The sequence below is a fragment of the Arvicanthis niloticus genome, chromosome 2 (genome assembly GCF_011762505.2).
Source record: "Arvicanthis niloticus isolate mArvNil1 chromosome 2, mArvNil1.pat.X, whole genome shotgun sequence".
In the NCBI taxonomy this organism is placed as follows: Eukaryota; Metazoa; Chordata; class Mammalia; order Rodentia; family Muridae; genus Arvicanthis; species Arvicanthis niloticus.
In genome coordinates this window covers 127,970,065-127,980,553 of record NC_047659.1, presented here as the reverse complement: position 1 = coordinate 127,980,553, position 10,489 = coordinate 127,970,065, and the positions used below count along the sequence as shown (strand labels likewise).

The window sequence follows — 10,489 nt, the reverse complement described above, 5'->3', positions numbered from 1 at the left end:
TGTAGTTTGTCTGGCTTTCCCCTCTCCCTGAAATCCACCTCCCCCCACTCTACGCCTCACTGTAAACTAGGAGTTTGCTGTGGTACCCAACATAGCCCTACCCCTAATAGTCATTTGTTCAGTAAACTTGCACACCTCCCGTTTTAGGGTTGGAAGCAGAAAGAACCCAGCACATTTTCTAAGGATCCTCCGGAACCCCTTAGCTCCTGCATCCTAACATCTCAGAGTGAACCAACTTATTTCTCCCAGGACCCTTTAACCACAGTTGCTCCTTGCCTCCGCCCTGTTTTCCTTGTCAAGATCTGGATGTCTCCCACCATCTGCCTCCCACTTGCCACTGCGCTGGGCAGCCGTGAACAGGAGGCCAGACACGCCTTTGTTTCTTCTTTATTTGCGGATATAATTATTATGCACCGCACTCTAAATTAGAGATAGATTTTTTTCTGATATACATTTCATCTTATTCACCACGAGCACACCACACGCACAGTATACAGTCCCACAACCGGATACATTGCACAAGATGAGTTTGGGTTACTGAAAACCGGCAGGCAAACGGGCCCCTGCTGCGGCTTCTCCAGATGGGAAGTCGCCCGCCCGAAATGGATTTCCCGGTCAGCCTTTCAGGCCGCAAGGTTGAAATGTCTAGGGCATGGGGAGCGCTCTTGCTGGAAATGGCTGGACGCTGGTAGATTTCAAGCACTGAATGGCCGTGAAATGTCCCCCACCCACCCCCAAGGTCAAGTCTCCGAGCCTGCGAACTGCTTGCTCCCCTTTCCTCTCCCTTCCCACCACCGTCGTTGACTGGAGCCAAAGTTTGGTGGTGATGGTGGGGTGTTCCAGGAAGGACAGAAAATACCCTTCACTAATACGCTCCGCTCCCTCCCCCTAAATCAGGGCGACGTGGAATAGAAAGGACGACAAAAACGCAGACGCAGTGGACCTTGGATGTCTATCCCCACCCTCCCCTACCCGGTCCCCAAATAATCAGCAACTAGGAACCGGAGGTGTTTAAAGCTCCGCCTCCCTAGCGCGACAGCGCAGGGGGCTGGGGGTGGGGCTGGGGGCTGGGATGATGAGGAGTGGGAGTGGGCGGGGAGGGAGCTGGGGGCAGGGTGCCCGCCCCCTAGTCCTCTGCGTTGGTTCGGTAGGCCTCGATGAGGCCCTCGAGTGAATGCACGAAGCCGGACACGCTGCAGATGCCGCCGATGACGAAGATGGCCACATCGAAGAAGACCTGGTGCCACAGCAGCTTGCGCCAGAGAAGGCGCAAGTGGAAGAGGCTGGGCAGCAGGAAGCAGAGGCCGGCGCCCGTGAGGCTGCCCGTGAGGCCCATGAGCAGCGCGAAGTGTGGTACATAGATGGCCATGAGCAGCGTGAAGACCACCAGCGCGCAGCGCAGCGTCAGCCCCCAGGACTTAAGGCGACCGTCGCCTCCGTAGCAGGCGGGGAAGAAGGCGCGACTGCCTTCCTGGAAGAGAGATTTCTCCAGCACTTCGACGGCCGCGAAGAAGGGAAGCGGGTAGGACAGCAGAGCCTTGGCCACCAGGAAGAGGTTGACCACGGCGCGGATGGAGCCGGGCAGGTTATCCGTGATGACTTCCTTGGTCTCGTCGGCCCAGGTGAGGTAGGCGACGAGCGCGAAGAGACCCTTGAGCACGCAGGCGGCGATGTGCGTCCAGTTCATCATGCAGTGGAATTCGCTGGGCTGCTGCATGTTGCCTTCGAGCGAGGGCAGGAAGATCTGCGACGTGTAGCTGAACACGATGATGCCGATGGAGATGGGAAACTTCTTGACGTCGATGTAGAACTTCACCTTCTCCCAAGCCCAGTCACGTGCGCGAGAGAGACAGTAAGCGATGACCAGGATGTTGATGACGAAGTGGGCCAGCGTGCACAGCAGACTGAACTTGGACACGGCCTTGAGATTCTTCAGGAAGGCGCAGGGCAGCAGCACCGCCGTGGCTATGATGGACCACGACTTCTGCGACACGGGAAGGCCCGGGAAACTGTTGTACATGAGGTTGCCGCTCACCACCACGTACAAGATACACGTCATCACCAGCTCGATGATCTGCGCCACATTGACCACGCGGCCGCCCAGCGTGGGGAATCGAGGAGCGCAGCACGCGTTAGCTATGGCCACATACGAGTCCCGCACGCGCACCACTTCACCGTCTTCATTCTCCTCGTACAGGCACGCGATGAGGATCTTGCCGGTGTAGCAGCACACCACCGCCGCGAAGATGATGAGAAACAACCCCAGATAGCCGCCGTGGAGGATGGCGTAGGGTAGGCCCAGTACGAACATGCCCTGTGATGCAAAGAGGCAACCAGACCCAGGAGCTCAGCTGATCCTCTTGGAAGGGGACCCTGGGGTATAGCCCAAAACTATCGCTAGGGGGCGCTAGATGGAGACAGACTTGTGCCTAAGCCATCAGAACAAGAGAATAAGGATGAATCCTCATGAAAGGAGCCCTAATGCAGAATCTGAATGTTGAGTCAGAAGGAAGGCCGGAGCCTGGGGAGTCTGGAGGAGGCTGAGGGAAGAGGGGAATGTAGATGGTTCCTGGGGATACAACCAGAAGAGGGGATGGACAACAGGGACTAAAAGAAGCATGGGCCCAGAAGGGCGCTTTGAAAAGGTCTGGAGAACTGGACACCGATTTAAGGTGGACTGGAATTGGGTGCTTATTAACGAGAAAAACACGAAGGTCTAAGGGTCAAACCAGAGGAGTCGAGATCCGATAGAGAGGAACCGGCTGTAAACGGAAGGAAGCCAGAAAGGAAGAAAATACGCAGGCGCTTTGGATAGAAGGCACCGAGTCTTAGGGAACGGAGATGGGGTGGAGATAACGGCTCATAAATAAGAACCCCTAGGACAAGCCTAGAGTTGGGAAGCCCTAGGAAGGCTATTTAGTGGGATCTGCGCAGGGGGATCAGAGTGGAGACCCTTCCAAATCACAAGCCCGATGCTGCGGGAAGCCTAAGCCAGCAGGTCTCTAGAGGAGAGGGGAGGGCCGAAAGCTGCGCAATATGGTTTCTAATTTACATGGGGGGGGGGGGAAGAAAAGCTAACGAAATACAGGATTTCCGGAGGCCTGCCAAACTCCAGCCTACTGCCCTCCGAGCTACAGTATTGAACCTTGAAAGACCCAAGGAGAAGCACTCCGCAACAGAAAAGGCCTTGCGGACTCCAACCTTGTCCTGTCTTCTGTCAAGGCTGTCACAGCAGCACCTGGAGTGGGAAGTGCCAAGGGATCAGACTCCTTGGTATCCCGCTGAGTTTATGGCCAAGAGAAACTCAGCAGTCGCCTTCCACCCCTAAGAAACCAATGTTCTCTGTCTTAACGATTCGACACGCCAGAGATGCTGGGAAGCCAAGACACAGAGCCCCGGGGCGCCCAGAATCGAGGCCTCCTTCCTTCCAGAAGTTGGAACCCACCAACCCCTGCCAGCCCCCGGGGTCGTTTTGTGAACTCTAAATCCTTCCGCGGAGGAGTGCTGCGTTCCTGATGGGAACGGGACTGGGATAGGGGTTAGGATTAGAGGTTATAGGTGGCGAGTTTGAAGGCCTAGGATGGTTCTCAGCCTCTGGGGCAGCTTGGCCAGCTGTGAGGGAGGCGCTCAGGCTTCTGCGGTGCAGCCGGGATTTCGGAAGAGAGCTAGTCTGTGCAGCTTCGTACGCGGAGGCCCTCTGACCGTAGGCGTTCCTGTGTACCCACCTATATGTCTCCAACAGAGCTGCACCTGCCAAGTGGGTGCTCTCTGCCTAGGTGTATACGTGTGTGAGTGTATGTGTGTGTGTTTGTGTGTTTGTGTGTGTATGTGTGTGTGTGCGCGAGCACGCGTTAAAATTAAGCTAATGCAGAGGTACTTGCTGTGCAAAGGTATTGCAGCTATTGCAGAGCGTCTTGGGGTGTAGGCAAGTGCATTTAGGGTAACCCTTCGAACTATAAATAGATGCACGTCATATGCCTGTTTGTTAGTGAGGAAGGGGACTGTCTGCCCCTGAATGCGTGCACGACTTCTGTGTGTCAGGAGGAGGAGGAGACTCCCCAGTTCAGCCCTTTCTCCCTATCTCTTCCTTCTGATCCTGATTTTCTTTCTCCTTCATTCTTCCCTCCCCCCACCCCACCGCCCTTCCCCATGTCTCCAGATTTTGCAGGGTCTTTGGATGTGTGCCCCCCCACCCCACCCCCACCCCAAACCTCAGCTATGCTGTCCTGTAGCAGGGACAGTAAGAGAGTGAATCTGAGCAGAACACCACCTGGGGGCGTAGATCCCTATGGCTAGGAAGGTCAGAGAAGGGGAGATAAATTATTGAGTCCTGGGGGGAGGCGGCATTGAAACCTAGACCTCTGCGGGGTTGGGGGGGGGGCAGAACCTGGCAATGACAGCTCAGGTGGGGATGATGGCAAGCAGAGTTGGGAATCCCGCGCTCACCTGAATGGCATTTGTCACGTTCCAACCCGCTTCCCACGCCGTGATCTTGGGCTTGTCGTGACCCCCGAACTCCCCACCAGCTCCCATGGCCTGGTCCTTGGAGCCCGAGGGTGGCAGGGGAGCGCCGCCTCGCTGATAATGAATGTCTCCCTCGACGGGAGGTTCTGCACCTTCGTCGCCGCAGGGCTCGCCTTCCGATTTCAGGATGTCCATCTGCAGGCCCTGGCGATGCTCAAAGTCGAGATCGTCGCAGTGCGCGAAGCCCACCGCCTCCTCATCGGTGGCCGCCTGAAACCCCATCCTGGCAAACATGCCGCTCACCTTGGCCTGGGACTTGTTGGACACGGAGGTGGCCACATTGGTCAGCTTGCTGCGGAGCAGGGTGGCCATGGCGGCGGCGGGGTGGGAGAAAAGGACAGAAGTATCTGGGGACGCGGCGGGCGCGCGTCAAGGCAGCGAGGGGCGCTATCTCCTCTGGGTCTCGGCGCCGTGCCCCAGGGCGCTCTGGCTCATGACCCTCGCGCCTGACGTTCGAGGCTGGCTCCGGTCACGATAGTCTGGCTCTTGGTGGGACTGGCCGGAGAGGCGACGAGTGCACTGCAGAGCTGGTGCGGGTGCCGGCTGGGCTGCGGAGGGCGGCGGCGACGGCAGCGTCAGAACAGCTACGCGAGGCTGGCGCGGCGCCCCCACGCGGGCGCAGCCCAATGCGCTCGCACCCCTCGGAGTCAGGCGGTGCGTGGGCGGAGGGCGGCGAGGGGGAGATGCTATCCAGACCAGGGGACGTGGGGTAGGGGCCGGAAGCAAGGAAAGTGGGCACCAAAGGTCTCAGATGTGCGACAGAGGCTGGAGAGGTGCACCCATGGGAGGACGGTGGGAAGGAGCGCGCGAAGGGGTGGGGGCCCCCCAAGTGCTGCATTTCTGAAGGAGGTGCTAAGCGGACGTCCTGGCCCGTCCCACCTCGCAGCCACCACAAAGAGGGAGGAGTTCGGTGTGGGCTGGCTCTTGAAGGTCCTCACCCTCGGAACTATCTTCCAGAGTCCCCAAGCTGTGCGGGCCCGGATCCTCTGGCTAACCATCAGGACAGGTGAGAGTCTCTAACTGAGCAGGCTGGCCGGTCGGTCGTCTGTTAGTGTCTCTGCCATCTATCACTTATTCTGGAAGTCCATCCTGATGACAGAAGTGACCGTCTTGGATCACTTTTAAAGAAGCTCAGCCCCGGGTTGGACCACCTGAGCTGTTTCTGTTGTCCAGGGATGCCACGGTAGGAGCTGGTGCCTCACCACCAAAGCTCTCCAGACGCGCGCGCGGAGTGGAGGCGAAAGGCTAGCCTTTGGCGATTCGCTTCTCTCCTCTCCTCTCCTCTCCTCTCCTCTCCTCTCCTCTCCTCTCCTCTCCTCTCCTCTCCTCTCCTCTCCCCTTCTCCTCCCCCCCCTCTCTCTCTCTCTCTCTCTCACACACACACACACACACACACACACACACACACACACACACACACACGGAACAGGATTGTGAGGACACCCCCTCAATAAGCAAATGCTTATCTGAGAAGGTCTGGGTAGACGAAAGGCGAGCTTACAGCCGTGCGGACCAGAGCTCAGAAACACGGGTGCGCTCAGCTAAGCTGGGATCACCGTCCCCTGGACTGCGAGAGCTTGGATGTTTCTGTTGAGTGTCGTGCGAGTGCGCGCGAGCACGAAGACGAAAGAGATCCAGAGACAAAGACATCGCATCAGATACAGCTGTGGGTTGGCGCTGTATGAACTCTGAGCGAGAGCTTTGGTAACCGTGCGTATTCCGCGTGTGGTTTTGTGCGCAGCCGAGTTTCATTGCCTAGCTGGTGCTTCTGAATGGAGTTGTCTACGTAGATATGTGCTGGCGTGAGCCCCTTTGTAGTCTCCATGAGGTACGGGTCAGCTGCGACTGTTTTCTGTGGATCCCTGTCTACCTCCCCAGCTGGGTTCTCTCTCTAACTCCTAAGCAGCAAACCGTGAGATGGGTCCAGCAGCAGTCCCAGCCTAGATAAAGGAGAAGTGTGGTCGTCACTGAACCTAAGGAAGCTGTCAGAAATGAAAAGGACTCCCGCTCCTCTTCTCCTCTCTGGAGAATCTTTCTCACTGGGAACCCCAGTCTCTACCTCCCCTGCGGTATTTTTAGATTAGCTCAGGTCAGTACACAAGTAGGGCGGCCTGAGGGCTTTGACCAGCGAGTAGGAGCTGCTGGGTACCAAGACGGGCTACCCCTAGCCCCTCCCCCTTCAACTCAAGCACCTCGAAGTCTCTGGAAGAGGTCCCTGTGCCAGGTAGGGGACCTCCAAACAACGGACAAAGGCCTCCTCATCCCTCCCCATGCCCACTGCAACCCCCCTCCCACACACACACACCTCCTGCTAAACCATAACCCAAATCCTTCTCCCTAGCATGGTGAAATCTGCTCACCCCCAGGCACTTGATAAAAGCAAAGACAGTAAACACAGGCACCTCACCTTCCCAAAAGGCTTTGGACAGAAGAGACTCTCCACCCCAGAGGTTCCATCCCCTTCCCTGCTCCCCTTTCCTGGAGGAATTCCTTTGGCCACCTGACATATCTATCAGAGAGACCTAGCACCTTTGTAGTGCTCTCTAGTGCCCCTCAGCACACACCTTAAGATGGTCATGGATGCGTTCTTTGACAAGGAGGTCCCAAGTACTTAGCTTCTCCTTCCTCTGCCTCACAGTGCTTTTGTTACAGGAAGCAGGATGGGATGTAGGGTTCTTTCATCAGTGAGAAACAGGGCTGCTATGCGTTCACTTTTTTACCATCTTAACTGTGCACGGGTATTCTGTTGGAATTACCAGAGCAAGTGTAGCCGCCACCTGCACTTCTCACCCCGCAGTTCTTGGCTCTGAGGCCCAGTTCTGAGAAGATTACTTCCCTTTCAAATATCCTGACTGGGCCTCTTTTCATTCCTAATTTCACAGAGGAGCAAACCCACAAGCCTGCAATGCAATGAAGTGTCCTGCTCAAGGCCATCCAGAACCTGAGAGGAAGCCAGGTTAGAACCCAGGAAGTTAGATGCTTCCCCCAGACTACCTTCCCCTACAGAAACCTCCCGCCCCTCTCTCAGGCTGTTGTTTGGGTTTTGATCCTTCACTGCCCAGAGAGATGAAATCCAAAATCAGATCTCAGTTCCTCTGGTTAAAATGAGCTGTCAGCTGTTGGGGAAGGAGCTCCTTTTCCTGCTGTTTGCAATAAATGTCTCTTCCCAGGCAGGAAGTGGCTGTGGCAAGCTCCCAAATAGTCCTGCTTCCCAGACAGTCCCAGATAGTCCTGCTTCCGGCTTCACCATATCCCACTTCTGGATGTTGGACTATCTCCCTGATTTCTTTCATCTTCTTTTTCCTCATCCCTACCTACCCTGTGAGAAGCAGCTTCACACCATTATGCAAAGAATCCAAAAGACTCTTGTATGCAAAATGCTTAATCTGTGTTGTGTACCTAATATGTGGCAGCCATCACCACGGGTATCATTGTTACCATTCCTAGCTGCTATTTATTATTGTTGTGTGGGGGACAGATGTGTAAACAAAAAGCATGTGGCTGGGTCTGAGAGTCTGAGCAAATAGGACTAGGACACTTTCTGTCTTAGCCCCACCTGTCTCTGTCCCTGCCCCTTCCAGTGCTGAGTTGACCTGGACATAAGGGAACGATGGTCAGAGAGAGGCCCAAGGATGTGAGACTTGGGAGGTGGCCTCAGGGGCCAAAACACTAAGCTAGTTGACGATGAGTTAGGCTGTACTCTAGTGAAACCAACTCTATGATCCCTAGTAGAAACAGCATATATGCATACATGCTTTTATACACATATATACTCATACATATATTCACACACACACATACACACACAAACACACACAGTGACAAACCAAGGGGCAGAGACATGGAGAAATGAGGACCAACCTATAGATCCAAGTACATTGGGAGATTGATACAGATTTACAGAACTATATAGAGATCAAGACCAGCTCAGCACACAGACAATGCAGAATTTGTACGAAGACTGGCCACTGTACAAAGATACCAGACATGGAGGATTTCTTCTCATGGGCATATAAACAAGGTTAGACACATATCATCACAAGGATAGAGGCACATATGGAGAATGATATGCCAGTAGGCTCCCAGACATGAGGACAGGAATATACGATTCACACTGAGAACAACACTCAGGAATATCCTTACGTGATCACTGATTGTGAAGAGTGGAGAACAAAGAAGGAGAAGGGATAGAAAGACAAAACGAAACAAGAAGAGAAAGAGACTGCCAGGCAGAGCCATGAGCCAGCAGAACATGGAAGAGGTGAAGGCAGTGCAGCTTTTCCCTCTGGCTAAGAAATGGGGAGGGAGGTCTTGTGGGGAGAGAGCTGGAGCAAAGCTGTTCTGTCTGGAAGTGGGTATCTTCTAGGGTCACAATGGGGTCCTACTTCCTTGGGGGGGGGGGGACTTGGGCTTTCTAACAGAGTGTAGATGGGAGCTCTCAGGACTCCTGCAAAGCCTGTCGATTCAGAGACTATGGATCAGGATTCTGGGGTCCAGATAAAACACATCTGCCTTCCTGATGCATGAACACCAACAGTCACTGAAGCCTTTCGGTATCCAGGGAGTTAAACGCAGGCCCAGCAGAGATGGAAGCCACTTTGGGGGAAGGGGTAGGGTTAAACAGAACTGGGCTTATCTCCCAGAGCAGGCAGTAACATGGGGGAGGGGGACCTGGAGCCCTTGAATTAATGGCCTGAAAAGCAGTCATCATGAGCATCATTTCTGGGCTGAATGATCACAGACAGACCCCTTTCCCTGCCCCCACTGTGGCTCAGAGCCTCCCTTTGCCTTTTCTGCCTTTTCCTGCTGAGGGGGCAGGCTCTGATATCCTGGGGTGGAAGCATTCTAAGGTTTTTTTTAACAGCAGGAAGAAATCATGTGGTCTTGCCCAACAGCAGAACCTGATTTCCTCATAGTACGTCCACAGGCACAAAGAGGGGGCAGACAGGCAGACAGAAGGTTCTAAGTGGGCAGTGTACACATGGAACAAAGATCCTCATTCTGCACCCAGTGGGACAAACTAGAGGGTAGTTTGCTGGCTCAGGGTAAGACACAGTTCAGTGCATTAGTGACTATAAACGCAGGTGTCCTTGCTGAGATCATTATGTATCCTCTCCTGGAGACATCCAGGTAGAAGCTGAATGTCCTTCTAGGGACAGTGCCCAAGGTCTACTAGATCTCATGATTGCTGGGCTTCTAGGTTCATGCTTTCTGTTCTGAGAGCAGTGGAAAGCAACCAGGAAGCAAGGGACAGGTGGGCACAGTCCTTGCTCTTGGAAGTCCTTAAAGCCCCAGGATGCTGCACAGAATTAAAAGAAGAGCCCTGGACCTCATTGGTGGCTTAGACCAATAATGTTCTCCTCTGTGAAAATACACACTTTCCTATCACCTCGTGTGTGTGTGTGTGTGTGTGTGTGTGTGTGTGTGTGTGTGTGTAGGGGGGCAAGATAAAATGAGTCAGCTTTATTTCTCACTGTTTCCCAATTATTAAATAAGCATAAACACTTATTTCAGGTTCCTTTAAATAATCACGGAGATGTAATCTAATGGCCTAAGTCTCTCTCTCTCTCTCTCTCTCTCTCTCTCTCTCTCTCTCTCTCTCTCTCTCTCTCTCTCTCTCTTTCTTGCACACACGTGGGTTTTGGGTTGATTTTTTTTTTTGACTAGTTTGGGGACCAAGCTCAGATCTAGAGAGTTTCTTTTGTGATCTGAAGTCACAAATACAACACCAGAGAGAGACAGCAGGACAGAGGCTCTGATCCAGCAAGCCATGTGACAAGGATCCTGGGCTCTAGGAGTTCAAAAGCAGTGTGGTCTGTCCCACACTCCTGAGCCTGCTGGGGTAGAGTGAGTCCTTATCCCTTATTGGGGCTTTGGGTGTGCTTGATGCTATACTCTCTGGAAGTTGGTTGTTCCTTTACTGTCTCAAGGTGAGATGTATTCAGATACACCAGTGAGTGCCAAT

At 54.1% G+C, this 10,489-nt stretch overlaps 1 protein-coding gene and 1 long non-coding RNA gene across 2 annotated transcripts in view; one reads left to right on the top strand and one right to left on the bottom strand.

Moving 5' to 3' along the window:
• Window positions 1–371: 371 nt before the first annotated feature.
• Slc32a1 (solute carrier family 32 member 1) lies at window positions 372–5,310 on the bottom strand. Its single transcript, XM_034496273.2, has 2 exons — window positions 4,447–5,310; window positions 372–2,314 (listed from the first exon to the last, which is right to left on the bottom strand). Exons 1-2 carry the CDS (start codon window positions 4,834–4,836, stop codon window positions 1,127–1,129), a joined length of 1,578 nt encoding a protein of 525 aa, XP_034352164.1. The 5' UTR covers window positions 4,837–5,310; the 3' UTR covers window positions 372–1,126.
• Window positions 5,311–5,436: 126 nt separating this feature from the next.
• Window positions 5,437–10,489, top strand: part of LOC117703255 (uncharacterized) — a 54,736-nt gene continuing 49,683 nt past the window's right edge. The window contains exon 1 of the long non-coding RNA XR_013108949.1: window positions 5,437–5,530. This is a non-coding gene — a long non-coding RNA (uncharacterized LOC117703255). The remainder of the gene's footprint in view (window positions 5,531–10,489) is intronic.